The 20,329-nt window shown below is 40.7% G+C and overlaps 1 protein-coding gene and 1 non-coding gene across 2 annotated transcripts in view; one reads left to right on the forward strand and one right to left on the reverse strand.

The window, feature by feature from the left end:
- Positions 1 to 5,400: 5,400 nt before the first annotated feature.
- The window catches only part of TNKS (tankyrase), a 204,668-nt gene continuing 189,739 nt past the window's right edge, over positions 5,401 to 20,329 (forward strand). Inside the window, exon 1 of the mRNA XM_066380270.1 lies at positions 5,401 to 6,571. Coding sequence (XP_066236367.1) covers positions 5,899 to 6,571 — 673 coding nt within the window. The 5' untranslated portion in view covers positions 5,401 to 5,898. The remainder of the gene's footprint in view (positions 6,572 to 20,329) is intronic.
- On the reverse strand, positions 13,263 to 13,338 carry TRNAS-GGA (transfer RNA serine (anticodon GGA)). The gene has a single exon. It is a non-coding gene; the product is annotated as a tRNA-Ser (tRNA).

Here is a 20,329-nt window from a genome sequence, read left to right on the forward strand (position 1 = left end):
AGTCATGAGTAAGTATTCGGTCTCTACCAAGACTCAACAACATGCAAATTTCTCAAAAGGAGAGTAATTATCCATCAAGGATAACAGGGCCTTGCTTCAAAATTGTAAGGATCTGTGCTGTGATTCACATATAGGGGCCTTCCCCAAGGCTCCAAAGAGCATCCCTATCTGCCACGACCCTTCAAGCACCACTGCATCTGCCGATCATATGCTCAGGAGACAGAGCGGCTTGCACAACATCCTGGACTCGACACAAAGCCTTCTCTTCTTCTGAACCAATTCAAATTCAGCAACTTTTTGGGTCATGCAGTAAACAGGTCAAAGTCACATCTCCTCCAAAATCCAGAGAAACCCACAAGGCATTGTGCCTCTTTTTTGATTGTAGAAGGGACCAGATGCAACAACTTATCCTTCACTTTAGAAGGATCTTGACATACTCCAAGCTAATGTACACCTAGAAATTTCACTGATGTAAAGGCCCCTGGGCCCTGGCCGGTTGGCTCAGCGGTAGAGCGTCGGCCTGGCGTGCGGGGGACCCGGGTTCGATTCCCGGCCAGGGCACACAGGAGAAGCGCCCATTTGCTTCTCCACCCCCCCCCCTCCTTCCTCTCTGTCTCTCTCTTCCCCTCCCACAGCCAAGGCTCCATTGGAGCAAAGATGGCCTGGGCGCTGGGGATGGCTCCTTGGCCTCTGCCCCAGGCGCTGGAGTGGCTCTGGTCGCAGCAGGGCGACACCCCGGAGGGGCAGAGTATCGCCCCCTGGTGGGCAGAGCGTCGCCCCTGGTGGGCGTGCTGGGTGGATCCCGGTGGGTCGCATGCGGGAGTCTGTCTGACTGTCTCTCCCCGTTTCCAGCTTCAGATAAAAAATAAATAAATAAATAAATAAATAAAATAAAAAAATAAAGGCCCCTGAATTTTTGTCAGATTTATCTCCTACCCTCTGATGTGCAAATGTCTTACTAATAAATATACAGTAGTGCTTAATTCTTACACATTAAGTCCAATCAGCGTACTATCATCAATGTGATGGGCCAGTGTGATGTCTTATGGAGGAGAAAGGCAATCAAGATCTCTGTGGACTAAATTATCACATGAGGATGGGAAGTTGATATACCCCTGAGGTAGGACAATGTTAACCCCATTACAGTTCTCTTACTGAATATGTTTCCCAGGTAACTTTTAAACATCCCATACCAGAGGCCTTTCTCAGTTCTTAATAATAACAGGTGACACTTAAATAGCATTTATCATGTATCAGAAACTGTTCTAAGCAACTTGGTGTATATTAACACCTGTATTTCTCATAACAACTCTTCATACCCCATCTTGAAGATGGGTTTACAGGGGTGAAAATACCTCTCTTGGATTACTCGATATTTAATTCCAAGCAACAATATCAAAACAAAGACAAGATATGAAGGAATAGGCAATACCAAGAGAAACTGCACTCAACACCAACCCACAGTAAACGGTTTTCACTCATTTATTTTCTTTAATAAGCCAAGCAACAGCACACAGCAAGCAGGAGGAGACAATGGGTGGAAGGCACACACCATATGTTCAGGTGTTGACTAGTGCCTCTAACTGTTGGGCTGCCATTTACTCTCAGCCAGGAGGTCTGGTGGTCTCTGCTTGCAGAGGTCTTTGCTGCAGTCTTCACCAGGCATAAGAGTTTCCCCAGGGTCAGTACTCCGTGTCCCACAGACAGTTATTGGGATCAATGTTCACCATGGCTTGGTGGACTTAAAAGAGCCAAGATACTTCCAGTGAACCTGGATTTGGGGTAGATTAACGAGAAGTACATGGACGAAATAACCATACCAACTCTAAGTGAAATACGAAGACTGTGCAAGTTTATGATTGTGTAACTTAACAAAGTGTGTCTATAGATGCCCTTGGGGAAAACAAACATCGCAACAGTCCAGAAGGCAAGTGCTCTTTGAGTTGGGGGCTTTTATGCATCAACAATAAGGCTTAAGAGAGTTCTATATGCTCACATTTTTAAACCACTTGGACATGATTTTTCTAAAAACATTTTAAAAATGTACGGATTGATTTTTAGAGAAAGAAATTGATTTGTGGTTCTACTTATTTATGCATTCATTGGTTGATTCTTGTATGTGCTCTAACCAGGGATTGAACCTGCAACCGTGGCATATCCATGATGCTCTAACCAACTGACCTACCCAGGCAGAGCCTGAAGACACTTTTGAAAATGGTATGATGCTACACAATTATGATCCTCAACATCAATTCTTAGAGAGATTAGGAACTGCATAGAATCTTAATTCTTCAGATGAGGAAACAATTAAACCTGATTTTTCTTGTCTTAAGATTCCTTTTACATGTAAAATGGTAGATATTTATTCCAAGTCACTATCTTTTTCGTTAAGTAAGTTGTGAGGTGATAACTCTCAATAGGGATTATGAGTTCGGTGATAACTCTCAATAGGGATTATGAGTTCGGTGATAACTCTCAATAGGGATTATGAGTTCGGTGATAACTCTCAATAGGGATTATGAGTTCTTATTAACACTATGCCACATAAGAGGATGAAACTAACCCTCAAGGAGTGCTTATAAAATACCTAGAGCTTTTAATATTCATTACATGCTAGCATAAAATCAGAATTTTGGAATGACAGAGCTGAAGCATATCTATCAAGATTAGCCAACTAGTAATCTTCAGAGATTACTCACATTCAGTCCATGCTTTGCTTTCTTCAGTAGGGTGCTGTGTATTCCTCATTGAACTGCATTTAGCTCTAAAAGATTGGGTAATGATATCTGCCTTTTTATGTTTAGAGCTCAACATTAGTCCATATAAACCTAAACTTTATAAATACTTAATGTTAAGTACTTTTACTACTTTCTACCAGAGGGGAAAAAGCAATTTTCAATTGATTGAATGCATTTTCAGACAGTTTACCAGTAGAGTAGTTTCAGGCAATTCAGCTATTTTTATCTCTATCTGGCAGAAATTTTCTTCTTTATTTTACACTGTAAACAGACACAATAAGATGCATTTTAAATTATAGTGAATATTACTTCTCGTGATCTATGAGTGACTGGCTAACAAGGGATCAGATGAGATATTCCTTATGCTTCCCCAAGGTGAGTTATAAACATCTAAGGTATTTTGTTGATTCATGCCTATTCCTTAATGCTACCTTGTGCTGTGTATTAATTTAAGATTCAAAACCAGGAGAATGTGTGTTGTGGACAGATTTTAGTTGCACTAAACCACTATTTTAGAAGGGAGTATCAAGAAGGTACATGTTGGTCAAATAAGTTTGTGAATAATATATATATGTTTGCTCGCTTATAGTTTGCATTGGATGTGGGGGGACATGCTGTAAGCAGGCTGGGTCCTTATAGCCTAAGGCTTAGTTTTAAGCCTAAAAGCACTATGGAGTTTTCCCATCCAGCCACAAATTTGTCAATTTATGAACAGTGGTACAAATTTATGAAATAGATGGATAATGGTAGAGTTATAATCTGTAAACCCATATTAGATGACAATAAATGTCATTCATAATATTACGTTCCCAATCTTGTTGTATTTAGATGATAGTCCTACCTAAACTTGCCTATTTATTTAGATGGGAATATTAACATCACACATTATATTAATAACACATGAAACAACAATTTACCACCTGGTTTAATATTCTTCAGTGCTAAATTGAAGTACTTGACTCATCTAATTTTGTTTTTTCTAAGATACAGAATCACCATCTGTGTCCATTCTATTGGAATAATGCTGTTTGTCTAAACTTCCACAATGCCTAGTTTACTATTGAACAGGAGGCAGTATATGGAGACCTCACTTAGATTACCCCAGGCTTTGTACATCTCTTTTGATGGCTGAAAAAACAAGTAGGTGTAGGCAGAGGAGAAGAAGTAGTTGCTGAAAAATAGCATCTGATGATGAGTGATGGAGAGCAGTAAGGTTTTTACCTTAGTTTGGGAGGGGGAGGAAAGAGAGGTGAAAGGAATGGAGATTAGGTAAAAAAAAAAAATTAAAAAGAAAGGAACAAATTCACAATTATTTGAGCTGAGCTTAAGGTGAGATAAAAGTACAGCTATAGCCCTGGCTGGTTAGCTCAGTGGTAGAGCGTCGGCCTGGCATGCAGGAGTCCCGGGTTTGATTCCCGGCCAGGGCACACAGGAGAAGCGCCCATCTGCTTCTCCACCCCTCCTCCTCTCCTTCCTCTCTGTCTCTCTCTTCCCCTCCCGCAGCCAAGGCTCCATTGGAGCAAAAGATGGCCCAGGCGCTGGGGATGGCTCTATGGCCTCTGCCTCAGGCGCTAGAATGGCTCTGGTTGCAACAGTGATGCCCCAGATGGGCAGAGCATCGCCCCCTGGTGGGCATGCCGGGTGGATCCAGGTCGGGCACATGCAGGAGTCTGTCTGACTGCCTCCCCATTTCCAACTTCAGAAAAATACAAAAAAAAAAAAAGTATAGCTATAATAGAAAGAAAAATAATAATTTTAATAGTTTGATTTTGCAGAAAGGAAAAGTAGACACTGAATATTATAGTTAAAAAGCTTGCCCAAATTCCAATCGTGGCAATCAGAACCACTATTTTAGAAGGGAGTATCAAGAAGGTACATGTTGGTCAAATAAGTTTGTGAATAATATATATATATGTTTGCTCGCTTATAGTTTGCATTGGATGTGGGGGGACATGCTGTAAGCAGGCTGGGTCCTTAAGCCTAAGGCTTAGTTTTAAGCCTAAGTTTTTCCCCACACCTTTGACTGTTGCATGATAGGGGGTGGTGCACTCTTATGAGGAATCCCATTATGCCTTAGATAAGTGACTTTGTGTCAGAGACTTACTTCTTTGTATATTGGATTAAAGGTTTTGATTTCTACACTATAAAATGGTGCAGAGGAGCCCCTGCTGGAGGAGAGCAGAGAAGGGCCACGTGGAGGAGAGGAGAAGCAGCCAAAATGGTGGAGCGCTGAAGGAGAAGCCAGTTTGTGTAGAGTTTGTGCAGAGAGAAGGAGATGGAGAACAGATGTGAATAAGACTGGTGAAGTAGACTCCTTTGGTTCTAGGAAAACTCAGATAAGTCAGTGGCTTTGGGAGCCCTGAATGGAAAGGGAAGTGTTTTCCCACTATGTGTATTTCTCGCCCTCCAGGTGCGAGCTAGGATTAAAGATAATGGCCCACCAGTTCTTGGCTCCGTTGCTTCATTACTATCTGTCCGAATCAAATGTGAACCTGCATGGTCCAGGTGGCTCTGATGGTGGCCGTAGCTACTGGCTTTACAGTATAGAGTGAGAAAACTTACAGAGAAGGGCTACAGAAACCAAGTGGATAGCAGGGGAAGAATAAAGGGATGAAAAAAGAAATTACCCGTGGGTTAATTATAGTTGTGCTTTATTAACGACACAATGCTTTGCATAAGTTAGTTCACTGAATTCCGCTAACAATGCTGTGAGGTAGCTAGTATTCCATTTTTCAGACGAGACCACTTGCTAGATGAAAAACGACGCACTCTCTTCTTGAACTGAGTTACACCTGAATAGCAGGATCTGGGGCAAGATAAGAAAGACTGAAGGAGATCTGGAACCAGCCGGGCAGGACAAGATAAGGAAGCTGAAAGCGAGGAATGTGGAAAGTTCCTCATTTAGGTAGAGGCGGGTTCCAGCTTTCAAATTTCCCCAGCCGGCCCGCCAAGGCCTCACAAAACCCGCCCATCGGCCACAAGAACACGCCCCCTTCGGAGGCCGTTCTCAGAGCTCCCAATGCTTCCCTCCTTCTCTTTGGCCCCTCCCACTTCTGCCAGCATAATTTCCTGTGCGCTGGATGCTAATTGGCCCAGCAATCGGAAGTGAAAGCGGGCGGTGGGGCCGTTGCCGCAGTGACAGTGCTGGGGGAGTCCGAAGATGGCGGCGTCGCGTCGCTCTCAGCATCATCACCACCATCATCAACAACAGCTCCAGCCCGCCCCGGGAGCTTCGGCGCCGTCGCCACCACCTCCCCCACCACTCAGCCCCGGTCTGGCCCCGGGGACCACCCCATCGTCCCCCACGGCGGGTGGCCTGGCCCCCTTCGCCTCCCCGCGGCACGGCCTAGCGCTGCCGGAGGGGGATGGCAGTCGGGATCCGCCCGACAGGCCCCGATCCCCGGACCCGGTTGACAGTACCAGCTGTTGCAATACCACCAGCACAATCTGTACCGTCGCCGCCGTCCCCGTGGTCCCGGCGGTTTCTGCTTCATCTGCCATTGGGGTCCATCCCAACCCAGCCGGCGGTGGCAGTAACAATTCACCGTCGTCCTCTTCTTCCCCGACTTCTTCCTCATCTTCCTCTCCGTCCTCCCCTGGATCGAGCTTGGCGGAGAGCCCCGAGGCGGCCGGAGTTAGTACCACAGCAACCTTGGGGCCTGGGGCAGCGGGACCTGGGCCAGGGGTCCCGGCAGTGAGCGGGGCCCTACGGGAACTGTTGGAGGCCTGCCGCAATGGGGACGTGTCCCGGGTAAAGAGGCTGGTGGACGCGGCAAACGTGAATGCTAAGGACATGGCCGGCCGGAAGTCTTCTCCCCTGCACTTCGCTGCAGGTCAGAGACTTTTGAATTGCTTTTTTAGGGTGTTGGTATTGGGGATCCGGGGTCGTGGTAGGGAAGGAAAACAAGTTAGGATGGAACAAAATGGGGGCGTGGTTATGGTTCTTGAGCACCTCACCGGAAGACTAGAGGTTCCTTTCATAAGTGCCGGGGTGACGGGGGCGTGGTAGGGGAACGTGGGAATCCATTCTTTTTACTCATTCCCAAATCCCTTTGGTAGTGATCTCTGGATATCGGTATACGAAAACTTTTTCAGTACTGAGTGTGTACGAATAAAGTTAGATTTGGGCAGTCTTAGAGTGGTTTTTGTCATTTGTTTGCTAGTTTATTTCGTTTTTACAACAAAGGTATGTCCCATGAGGACAGTCTAGAAGAACAAAAGAAGTTGAATGGAACTCAACAAGTGTTTAAAGCTCAATCCTAGTCTTAGTAAGACAGTGAAAGTTTGTGAAAGTTTTCCCCTTTCTCAAGTTTACAGTCTAATTGAGTAGATTAAACTATCCCTAAATGAAACACCTGGAGAAGAATATTTGATGTTATGTGATAATAGAAGAAATGTAGGCTTTGAAGGTTTGGACTCTGCTATTTGTTAGTTGTCTAACAGACAGTTTAGCTCATCTCAGTTGCCTCCCCTTCGTTTTTTCAGGGGCAAAATTATATACTAAGGTTGTGTGCGTAGTGAGAAGCATTTGGCATATAAGTTCTCCAAAAAAAAAAAAAGTGCTGATTCCTAAACTCTGGACCACATACTTTATCTTTGTCTCTCTCTCTCTCTCTCTCTCTCTTTTTTATAGCCAGTAGTTGACTATTTTCTTTTAAAAACACCTAGTATATTTTTTTAACAAAATGCAGATATAGAAAACAAAAACAAAGGACATATTCTCACTGCCCAGATAGCTACTACTGATGTATTTAAAAATAAAGATTATGATGCTATACACATCAGAAACATTACATTAGAAATTTACATATTATATATTCATTATGTGATTTATATAGGACACAAATATGCAGAATTAAAAAGCACCATACACACAAACATCAAAGATAACAAACCAAAGATATCTCCTGTTAAGTTTCCTGCTATATTTCTTATATGTATCATGCATTCAATTTGTTGTCAATGGTAAAACATTTGTTAAGAACTTACTATATGTATTATTTATTTTTACCACAACTTGAAAGATATTATTTTACAGATGACAAAAGTGAACCACATACTGTTTTAATAAGTCCAAATTTCACACAGAAAGTAGTGAAACCTGGACTTGAACTTCAGTTTCATTTTAGAGCTTGTAAAATTAAGCTTAAACTATTATAACCTAGCTATACCTGGGTAGTGTCACTTTTCATTTTTCTTAGTAATTGTGATGGAGAGTTTCTGCTTTCCTAGTTTTGGGGGAAGGAAGTAATTGGAGACATGTATTTCAAGAGTAGATTCACACATTTTTTATTGCAGCTTATACTTAAAAACATGTTATATTGTCACACAAACAAACTGAATCAAAGGTTTCAGGAAACAAAACTTTCCCTTACTACATGTGCTGTACTCTAATATTTTATATCCTATTTTTTGCAAATGCTGTTTGTGACTCATTTGTGGCAATGATCAACAATATGAGAAACACAGAAAATCATTATTAGATTTCTGGATCCATTCTTGACAAGTGGACACTACTTTTGAGAATGTAGTGAGTTGTATCATAAACAGGCTTCCATCTAACTAGATATTTGCTCAAGGATAGTGCTTATTTTAGATGAAATAACGTTTCTTTTTCTTTAGGCCAAATGAAGGTCTGCTACTGGTGTTATAAATTAACCGAGGTGGTTTATTTTTGCATAGTTTATTCCAAATTTGACTATTTTAACATTGTTTCACAAATCCTGTCCCTCCTCAGCATACTGCTTTGTAAGTAAACACAGATGATACTTGTGTATTTATTTGTGTAATAATGTACTTATTTAGGACTAATCACACAGAAAGTAGAGCTTGTCTCTCAAATCACTTCTTTTTGTCACAAGTTGCTTTTAGAGTGTTATGTGTACCCAGATAAACTAGAAGACAAGCTAGAGTCCTGTAATTTTATGTTGTAGTTATGACAACCTAATCTTTTTTTTTTTTTTTTTCTTTTGTATTTTTCTGAAGTTGGAAACGGGGAGAGACAGTCAGACAGACTCCCTCATGCGCCCGACCGGGATCCACCCGGCACGCCCACCAGGGGCGATGCTCTGCCCACCAGGGGGCGATGCTCTGCCCCTGGGGGGGGGGGGAGTCGCTCTGCCGAGACCAGAGCCACTCTAGCGCCTGGGGCAGAGGCCAAGGAGCCATCCCCAGCGCCTGGGCCATCTTTGCTCCAATGGAGCCTCGCTGCGGGAGGGGAAGAGAGAGACAGAGAGGAAGGAGGGGGGGGGGGGAGGTGGAGAAGCAAATGGGCGCTTCTCCTGTGTGCCCTGGCCGGGAATCGAACCTGGTCCCCCGCACGCCAGGCCGACGCTCTACTGCTGAGCCAACCGGCCAGGGCCATGACAACCTAATCTTAAACTGGCTTTTATAGAAAAAACAATTTATTAGTTCAGTTGTGGAAAACAGACAAAACAAAAACAGTAAAACTTCCTGGTATAAAAATATGACATCCTGTAATCACTTCACCATACTTCATGTATATGTGCATATCATTAAAGCTTTGTTAAATCTAGTCTTTTCCATCACATATAGGCTGAGTAGTTAAAAATAATTTTCAGTTGACTATTGGTTGAAATGCTAGTCATTGGATTGTCCTGGAATAGCTGGGTTTGTTTGTTTGTTTGTTTTTTAGAGATAGAAAGGGAGAGAGGTAAGAAGTATCAACTCACAGTTGCAACACCTTAGGACAGTGTTCAGTGATTGCTTCTCATATGTGCCTTGATGGGGGGCGTGCCTCCAGCAGAGCCAGAGACTCCTTGCTCGAGCCAGCGACCCTGGGATCTTGTTGATAATCCCAAACTCAAGCTGGCCACCCTATGCTCAAGCTGGATCTATGCTCAAGCTGGATGAGCCTGCACTAAAACCTGGGATCTTGGGGTTTTGAACCTGGGACCTCAGCATTCTAGGTCCGTGCTCTATCCACTGTGTTGCCACCAGTCAGGCAGGGATAGCTGTTTTAAAGTTAGGGAATTGGTATAATCCCTTGGATGGAAAAGTTAAAACTTGTAGTTCATTTCTCCACAAATATTTTGTTACTTATTTTATAAATCAGGTGTTAAATACTGACACAATTTTGAAATGGCAAATAGTCTTTGCTTTATGGAGCTAACAGTCTAGTGGGGGAAAACTAATAAACAAGAGCAATAATAAAAGAAACCCCACTGTATGGCCAGGGGCCACTGCTGCCATCGTGGCCATTCACATGCATGTTCTCATTGAACTAGGGCAGACAGTAAAGAAACAGCGGAGTCGGAGAATGGTGGGCCATTCTGTTTATTGGTGTCTCACTAAGACAGGCAAGCCACAAGAAAACCTGCTTTTCCCATGGAGGGCAAGAGATCAGGGAGAAGAGAAAAAAGAAATTCTCCTGCACCTCTCCGTGGTGGGGGCAGAATCTCCCTTTGAGTAAACACTAGCAAGACAGTGGCCCCTCCCAATCAGGATGGCAGCCTGCAACCTCACAGACCACTGTATCTGTCATTGCCCAGCCCCCAATGCAAACTATAAGCGAGCTAACATAAAAAATCATATTTACAAACTTATTTGCCCAACACCCACAAAGTGTGTGTAACCTAAAGTAATAGGAAAATTACATTATGCTGTCTGTTGAAGCAGATAATAGGAGCTCTTGTCCTTGTTTTAGAACATAAAGAAGTCTTTCCAAATAAAGAGATTTTTAAGCAGGTATTTAAAAGATGCGCCCAAACTAGCTAGCCAAGTGGAGATTGGAAGAATGTTAATTAATGTCTTTATTTCCATTTTAAAATGAGTTTACAGTTTTATAGAATGAAACAAAAACATTTTTAAGATCTGAGAAATAATATGAAGTCATATGTAAACCCTATGAATGTTTAAATATTACTATAAGAGTAGCCAGGATTGCTTCCAGCAGCACAATTAAGAATCCTTCCTATCTCATTGTGGACTAGGATAATTATTTGTTTAAAATATGATTTAGAGACATTGTTAATAATGGAATTACTCTATCTACAATTAGAAACATAATCTTGAGTTTCCATTGTTGATACAGTTCTCAAAATACTATTTCTAATGCCTTCTTAGGATGGCTATATCAAAATGACCCAGTCTTATATCTTATATTGTTAACTTGAGTTTATGTAAGACTTTCTCTTCTACAGGTAAGATCCTTGATCCTGATATTCCATTGTTCAAGGGACAGCAGTCAAAACTTTATAAACAGGATCAATTTAGAGTGATGACATCTCCTCAGTTCAGTGCCGTGTAATGACATATTTTTGTTAAAGGATCATTATATTCTGATGATGTCTCTTTTTAAAGAAAGGTTCAACTGAGGCCTTTTATTTATTTATTTTTTTTAAAAGGGCTTTTAACAAAACATTCTATTTTGAGATTTCATAGTATTTAAATTAAATACATTTTGAAATTGGCTTCCTGGTGGTTCATTAACATATGACGTGGCTTAGGATAGGTTATATGAGATATTTCTGCTTCAAAAGCAGCAAGGTATGTATGGCAGTTTTCTGCTTCCTTTTAATTTGGGTGGTATCTACAGCAACATACATTAACCATATAGAGGTATCTGACTCATTCTTGTCTCTTCTGATTTTTCAACATGACCAAGCTTGTCTTTTTTCCTTATCACTGGACCAATGCAGTTCTTAGTAAAAAATATCATGTCCTCTAAACTTGCACATCAAGAGAATGCTCAGTCTTAGAGTGAAACTTCTTTTGTACTTTTCATTGTCTGGCAAGGTAGGTACTTGATTATACTTTTAAGCAAGCGTCCTGCTCGGAACTTAAGATGGGCCTAATTTGGTCATGGAAGAAAAGGAACTAGTTTCATAAATATCTTACTGGGTTTAAAATTGTTGGCCACAACTTGGAATATCTTTTACTTAGTGTTTTCTTAAAACCTTATGCTTTGCTTAAGATACCACATTTAAAAGTTCACATAGAACTTTTAATTAGAAAGATATGCAAAGGTGTCTCTACTTTTGCTTTAATGATCCACTATGTGGAAGCAAATGCTTTAAAGAACAAATAAGCTATTTGTATGCAAAAGTATCTCTAACAGTGAAAAACTGATAATCAGCAAAACCGATCAACAATAGAGAAATGTTTACATAAATTAAAATACTATATGATACCTATTACATATTTATCTGCTTATATTTTTCTTTATTTAGCAATTTATCTTTCTTTTGATGCATGTCAGCGTAAATTGCAGGTATCTTAGCAGCTTCCTCTAGGTATACCAATATGCATGTGATTTTTAATTGAATTTATCGGGGTGACATTGGTCAATAAGATTATATAGGTTTAGTTCTGTAATGCATTGTCTGTATTGGTATTGTGTGCCCACCATCCAAAGTCTGTCATCATATATTTGACCCCTTTATCCTTTACTACCCTCCACCCCCAACCCCATTTCCCTCTGGTAAGATTTGTCTTTTAATGTAAAATCTGTACAACTTTTATGTGTATGTTCACTGAACTTTGACATATGCAAACACTTGTGTAACTCAAACCCTTATAGAAAATCTGGATAACCTTAGAAATTCCCTCCTGTCCCTTCCCTCATTCTTGCTCCTCCCATTCTCCCAAAACACCGTTTTGACTTTTTCACTATAGATTAAGAGTTGCTGGTTTTAGAAATTCATCTAATGGAATCATACAATATTTACTTTTTCTATAAACCTTCTTTTGCTCAGCATAATGTTTTCAATGTTGTGACACACCTTTCGTACTGCTGAGTAAGTATTTCATTAGATGAATGTTGGACACTTTATCCTTTTGTTGTTAGACCCTTAGGCTTTTCTGGTTCTATGTAAAACTGTTATGAACATTCTTGTAAAATTCTTTTTGTGAATGTGGGTTTTCTTTTTCCTGGGCCAATACCTCGAATAGGAATTGCTAAGCATTAGGATAGGTAAATGTTCAATTTTACAAGAAACTGCCAAACGTTTCCTTTCCCAAAGTGGATGTGCCATTTTACATTCCTGTCAACAACCTGTAGGAGTGCCGCTGGTTCCCTATCTTCCACAACATTTGATGTTCTCAGCTGTTTTAACTTTAACCATTCTGATGGGAATGTGTGTGGTATCTCGTTGTGGTTTTATTTTGCATTTTTCGGGAGCTTAATTTTAAAGACTTTCTTGTGTTTATTTGCCATTTATATGTTTTTTTATGAAGTTTTGCCCTTTCTTTTTTTTTTTTTTGTATTTTTTTCTGAAGCTGGAAACGGGGAGAGACAGTCAGACAGACTCCCTCATGCACCCGACCGGGATCCACCCGGCACGCCCACCAGGGCGACGCTCTGCCCACCAGGGGGCGATGCTCTGCCCCTCCGGGGCGTCGCTTTGCCGGGACCAGAGCCACTCCAGCGCCTGGGGCAGAGGCCAAGGAGCCATCCCTAGCGCCCGGGCCATCTTTGCTCCAATGGAGCCTTGGCTGCAGGAGGGGAAGAGAGAGACAGAGAGGAAGGGGGGGGTGGAGAAGCAAATGGGCGCTTCTCCTATGTGCCCTGGCCGGGAATCGAACCCGGGTCCCCCGCACTCCAGGCCGACGCTCTACCACTGAGCCAACCGGCCAGGGCGTTTTGCCCTTTTCTTATTGGATAAAGTTCTCTTATTGGGTTTTTTTTTTTTTTAAATTAACTTTGGCTGGTGTAGGAGCTTCTTTTAGTTGTTTTTTTATTTATTTTATTTTATTTTTTTTACAGAGACAGAGAGAGAGTCAGAGTGAGGGATAGACAAGGACAGACAGGAACGGAGAAATGAGAAGCATCAATCATTAGTTTTTCGCTGTGCATTGTGATACCTTAGTTGTTCATTGATTGCTTTCTCATATGTGCCTTGACCGTGGGCCTTCAGCACACTGAGTAACCCCTTGCTTGAGCCAGCGACCTTGGGTCCAAGCTGGTGAATTTTTGCTCAAACCAGATGAGCCCACGCTCAAGCTGGCGACCTCGGGGTCTTGAACCTGGGTCTTTGGCATCCCAGTCTGACGCTCTATCCACTGCGCCACCACCTGGTCAGGCGGGTTTATCTTTCATTTTTGAGTTTCAGGAGTACTTTATGTATTCTACATACTAGTCTTTTGTTAGATAAATGTGCTGATTCATTTCTTTAATAGGGTCCTTTGAACAAACATTTTAATTTTGATTTAATTAAATTCACTTTCGTTATATACATATTTTATAGTTATTGCTTTCTGTGATCTGTGAGTTGGATAAGAACTTTCACCTATATCCAGCTCACAAAGATACATGTTTCTTACTGAAAACGTTACGGTTTTGTTTTTTGTCTGTTTTTATGCCAGTATTACATGCCTGATTATTGTAGCTTTGCAATTAGTTTTGACGTTGATAGAATAAATACTCCCAGTTGGCTCATCCTTTTCAAGATTGCTTTGAATCTACTAGGTCTGTTGAATTTTCATTGAAATGGAAGGATTTACTTGACATTTTCTACAACATGGCATGCTTAAATTATGATCGGTATTATGCTGATCTTACAGGTCAATTTGGGGAAAACTGTCATTAACATATAAAGTCTTCCAATCCATACAATCCATTAGTATTATTTAGGCCTCCAGCTCCCCCGTTTTTTTTTTTTTTTTTTTTTGTAATTTTTAATGTAGGAGTCTTTCATGTTTTTATTTCTAATTTTTCAAAGATGTATATTGATGTAATAGATTTTGAAAATATTTTCTAAATGTTTGCTATTAGTATGATTAACTTATATATTAACTTTGTAGAACAAATTATGACTAGTAGCCCTTTTGTAGATTCTTGGGATTTTTAATAGAGAATCATGTTATCTGCAAATAGAGATACATTTATGCCTTGTATTTTTCTTGACAGAGTTGAATAAAAGTGGTTAGAGCATGCATTGTTTCCTTGTTCCAGCTCTTAAAGGAAAAATGTTTAATATGTCACCATTATATATGTTAGCCTCAAGTTTTTCATAGCTTTCATCAAATTGAGGAAGTTCTCTTTACTAGTAGTTTTTTGAGTGTTTTTATTATGAAAAAGTGTTAACTTTCATCTAGAGCTTTTTCTGCATATATATTTGAGAGGATCAGGTGGGCTTTCTCCTTTATTCTTTTATAGTGTTGTATTACACTGATTTTTGAAATATTAAATCAACTTTGCATTCTTGGGGTAAATTCTACTTGGTCATGATGTTAACCATCCATTTTGTCTAGTGCTAGATTATATTCTGTTTAAGGGCTTTGCATCTAAGTTTATGAGAAATACTGGTCTGTAATTTTAATCTTTTGCTATGTCTTTGTCAGATTTTGGCATTAGGATTATGCTGCTCCCATAAAGTGTGTTTGGAAGTGTTTGTTTCTCTATTTCTTTTTTTTTTTTTTTGTATTTTTTCTGAAGTGAGAAGCAGGAAGGCAGACAGATACAGACTCCCCGCATGTGCCTGACTGGGATCCACCTGGCAAGCCCACTAGGGGGCGATGCTCTGCCCATCTGGGGAGGTTGCTTTGTTGGAACAGGAGCTATTCTAGCGCCTGAGGTGGAGTCCATAGAGTCATCCTCAGTGCCGGAGCCAACTTTGCTCCAATGGAGCCTTGGCTGCGGGAGGGGAAGAGAGAGAGAGAGAGAAAGTAGAGGGAAAGGGTGGAGAAGCAGATGGGCGCTTCTCCTGTGTGCCCTGGCCAAGAATTGAACCCGAGACATCCACACACTGGGCTGATGCTCTACTGCTGAGCCAACTGGCCAGGGCCTCATTTCTCTGTATCTGAATGAGTTTTTTTGAACATTGCCATCAATTTTTCTTGAATATTTGGTAGAATCCCCTAATGAAACCATCTAGATCCATAATTTTCTTTGGAGGAAGCTTTTTATTAATGAATTTAATTGTTAAAATAGAGAGCTAAAAGATTTTCTCTTAACTGTCAATTTTGGTTCTCTCTTTCAAAGAATTTGTTCATTTTATTTATTTTGCCAAGTTTGTTTGTATAAAGTTGTTTATAATATTGTCTTACTATTATTATATTGTCCATAAGAGTTGTTGAGAAACATTTATTTTTCATTCTGGTAATTTGTATTTTCTTCTGATTAGTCTCTGGGGTTTATCAATTTTGTTGATATTTTCAAAGAAACAACTTTCAGTTTTGTTAATTTTTTCTATTGTTAGTTTTCATTTAATTGATTATTGATCTTTATTATTTCCTTTTACTTATTTAGAGTTGACTAATTATTATTTATTGCTATGTATTAAACTAACCCAAAGCTTAGTTTAAAATAACAACCATTTACTATCTTGCAGTTTCCCTGGGTCAAAGTTCCAGGTGTAGGTCGGGAGTCTAGGCATGGCTTAGCTATGTTCTCTGGCTCAGGGTTTCTCATTGGGCTTTAGTTAATATGTGTGTTGGAGCTGTGGTCTTATCTGAAGGCTCGACTGAGAGAGGATCTGCTTCCAGACTTGCTCCTGGTAGTTTGTTAAACTGAGATCTCCTCATTTCCACAGGGCAGCTCATAACATGGCAGTTGACAGAGGCAGCAAGTGAGAGAGCAAGAGAAGGCAAGCAGGTGGAAGCCAGGATCTTTTAAAAATCTAATTTCAGAAGTATACTTGACTTTTGTTATGCTCTACTTGTTAGAAGGAAGTCAGTAGGCTAAGCTCCTACTTGGGGAAGGGATTATACAAAAGCATAATATTATGGGAGACTAGGATCTTTGGGAGCCATGTTAGAAGCTGCCTTCCACATTTACTTCGTTTTTCATTTTTGTCTTCTTAAGGTGAGACTTGAGCTGATTAGTTTTAGACTTTTCTAATATAAGAATTTGAAAGTATAACTTTTCCTCTAATCACTGCTTTAGCTGCATTCCTCAAATTTTTTTTTTTTTTTTTTTTCTTTTTTCATTTTTCTGAAGCTGGAAACAGGGAGAGACAGTCAGACAGACTCCCGCATGCGCCCGACCGGGATCCACCCGGCACACCCACCAGGGGCGGTGCTCTGCCCCCCAGGGGGCGATGCTCTGCCCATCCTGGGCATCGCCATATTGCGACCAGAGCCACTCTAGCACCTGAGGCAGAGGCCACAGAGCCATGCCCAGCGCCCGGGCCATCTTTGCTCCAATGGAGTCTTGGCTGCGGGAGGGGAAGAGAGAGACAGAGAGGAAAGCGCGGCGGAGGGGTGGAGAAGCAAATGGGCGCTTCTCCTATGTGCCCTGGCCGGGAATCGAACCCGGGTCCTCCGCACGCTAGGCCGACGCTCTACCGCTGAGCCAACCGGCCAGGGCTGCATTCCTCAAATTTTAAGGTGTTGTATTTTTATTATCATTTAGTTTGATGTTTTTCTAACGTCTTTTGCAATTTCTTCCTTGACCTATGGATTATTTAAGAATGTGATGTGTTGCCTGACCTGTGGTGGCGCAGTGGATAAAGCGTTGACCTGGAAATGCTGAGGTCACCGGTTCGAAACCCTGGGCTTACCTGGTCAAGGCACATATGGGAGTTGATGCTTCCAGCTCCTCCCCCGTTCTCTCTCTCTGTTTCTCTCTCTCCCTCTCTCTCTCCTCTCTAAAAATGAATAAAAAAAAAAAAAAAAAAAGAATGTGATGTGCAATTTCAAAATTCTTGGAGTATCCTAGATATCTTATTGTTGACTACTGATTTAATTTTATTGTGGTCAGAGGATATACTCTATATAATTTCAGTCCTTTTAAATTTACTGAGACGTTTTCTGGCCCAGCATATATTCTACTTGGGTGGAGTGCTCTTGAAAAGAATATGTATTTGGCAGTTGTTGGTTATAATATCGATTAAATCAAGGTAGCTGATACTGTTGCTCAGATGACATCTTTTTTTTTTTGTATCTTATATCTTATATAAAAATATTTTATATTTTTGTGTGTATATATAAAAATATATATCCCTTATATTTATTTACTTTCAACCTGTGCCTTCATATTTAAAGTTTGTCTGTTATAGACAGTATATTTTAGATGTTGCTTTTTAGGTTTTCTGGCAATTTGTCTTTTATCATCTAACCCAGTGGTAGTCAACCTGGTCCCTACCGCCCACTAGTGGGCGTTCCAGCTTTCATGGTGGGCGATAGCGAAGCAACCAAAGTGTAAATAAAAAGAGAGATTTAACTATAGTAAGTTGTTTTATAAAGATTTATTCTGCCAAACTTTGCGAAAATCTGACATAAAGTACTAGGTAAGTAATTATTATTATATGCTTTAACTTGCTGTAACTCTGCTTTATAAATTTTATAGAGTAAAGTGACTTCCCTACTTTATAAATCACCATTACTGTGAAACTGGTGGGTGGTTAGAAAATTTTACTACTAACAGAGATACAAAAGTGGGCAGTAGGTATAAAAAGGTTGACTACCCCTGACCTAACCCATTAACATATTGATATCTCAAATTCAAATTCAGGGTTTTTACTTAGCCCCTTCAGTATTACATCTGTACATCATTTATTTCATACTTAGATTTCTGGTTCTCATAAATCTTGGGGATTTTAGAATCAGAATACATAATTACTTGCTTTATGTACAAATAGTCTCAAAATAATAATACAGAGACTAAAATGATTGCTGAAAACAGTTAAAAAGCATTTTGCATATGCTATCCTACTTTTTACTTCATTATTCTTGCTTCGTTGTCAAGTGATGTAACCATTACATACTTTCTCTTATAAACTTCATTTAGTTTTAGTTGTACAAGTGTATGTGTGTTAGGTAGTCCCCAAACATGGCTGCCTTATATTCTTCCCCTTCATGTGTATGTATACTATGCCACTTATCAACAGGTGGGGCCTATTTCCCTTCCTTGTATTTGAGTTGGTCTTGTGATCTGCTAGGGTTAATGGAATGCGGCAGAAGTTAAGCTGTATAACACCTTAACCTTGAGGGAGCTGAAATACTAACTTTCACGCGTCGGGAACTCTCTTTTTGGAATCCAGCCACAATGTTTTGAGAAAGACTATTGAGCAAGAAGTAAGGCTGGTCAAAGTGAAGCTCTCAGCCTGTACCCATTGCCAGCTGTGTGAGTGGATGACCTTGGATATTGCAGCCTCATCAAGCATCCAAATGACTGAATTTAGTGAATGCACAGTTTGTAGGGGTCTACTTCTGCTCTTTTTCTTGTTTTGTTTTGTATTTTTCTGAAGTGAGAAGCAGGGAGGCAGAGAGACTCCACCTGGCAAGCCCACTAGAGGGCGATGCTCTGCCCATCTGAGGCATTGCTCTATTGCAACCAAAGCCATTCTAGCACCTGAGGCGAAGGCCATGGAGCCATCCTCAGCACCCAGGCCAACTTTGCTTCAATGGAGCCTTGGCTGTGGGAGGGGAAGAGAGAAACAGAGAGAAAGGAGAAGGGCGGAGAAACAGATGGGCACTTCTCCTGTGTGCCCTGAGCAGGAATTGAACCCAGGACTTCTACATGCTGGGCCGATGCTCTACCACTGAACCAACCGGCCAGGGCCTCCATTGCTCATTTTTGTAGTAATTAATTGCTAAATAACTTCAAGGATAAAAATAGAGGTCTGAGATGTTGTGGGTAACTCCGCTTGTCTTTTCTTCTGGTGCTAGACATGCAGCTCTGACCTAGAATTGTTGAAGTGTCTCCATAAGGTTTTCAGGATTATCTTAGTATAGCACCATTTAAATTATGAAATGTTACCATTTTGTATCTCAGTTTGTATAGCTATATTTCACTTTCTAGGGCAACCTTATGAGAGACATTCTGCTAAGGACATATCATAGATAAGATGATTTTCTCACAGTCTTTTTATATACAGTGGAGGTGTTTTTTTGACAGGTTTAGTCTGGTCACCTGCCTTCTTTTCTGTCCTCTGGCCATTTTTTTCTTTTCCGACCTGAGATGATTCTTTGGCCGTTTAAAGGCCAAAAATATGTATCTGGAGGGTGAAAAGCATATAATAGAAGGTGAAATTGTGAACATAAATATATTGAAAAATGGTATCTTAAGCTTAGAGTCCAGGAGAACAAAGTATTAAGTGATGTAAATGATGCTTAGAATATGTAGTTCATTTTAGGTTTGGAAAGGAGTAAATGTCTTTATAAGTGAGGATGAATTGCTGGTGAAAACACTAAAGCAGCTTATTTTTAAATATGCTTAATAGCCTTCTTTTGCTTTTTGGACAAAGAAATCTTTGAGTAGTTGATTATAAAATATGCAGTAGATAAAATAGAAAAGAATGAGTATGTCTGAAATTCTTATTTTGTCCTCTATGTCAGGGTCCTTGAAGTGACTGTGGCCTTTGTTTCTTCTGACAGAAAACCCTCAGGAAGGCAGGATATAGCCCTGAGTGGGGGTACCTGATGCCTGTATCATCGATGTGGGTTTGACTATTGACGAGGGTGGACTTTTAGGATTTCTACTAAAGCCTAGGAACTTAGATTAACATTGAGGCTCATGTTCTAAAACTCAGTTGATTTCGAGTAATTGCTGCAAGCTCTGAGTGTTTTGTTTAGTGTGCCTACTGGGTTTTCCTTTTAAGGCTTCCTCAGCGCTCCAAGGTGGCTTCTCCTAGCTGCGGAGTTGGGTTCTTTGTCAAGTGGAAACTTGTTTTGCCTGTTTGTTCAGG

Source organism: Saccopteryx leptura, chromosome 4 (genome assembly GCF_036850995.1).
Source record: "Saccopteryx leptura isolate mSacLep1 chromosome 4, mSacLep1_pri_phased_curated, whole genome shotgun sequence".
In the NCBI taxonomy this organism is placed as follows: domain Eukaryota; kingdom Metazoa; phylum Chordata; class Mammalia; order Chiroptera; family Emballonuridae; genus Saccopteryx; species Saccopteryx leptura.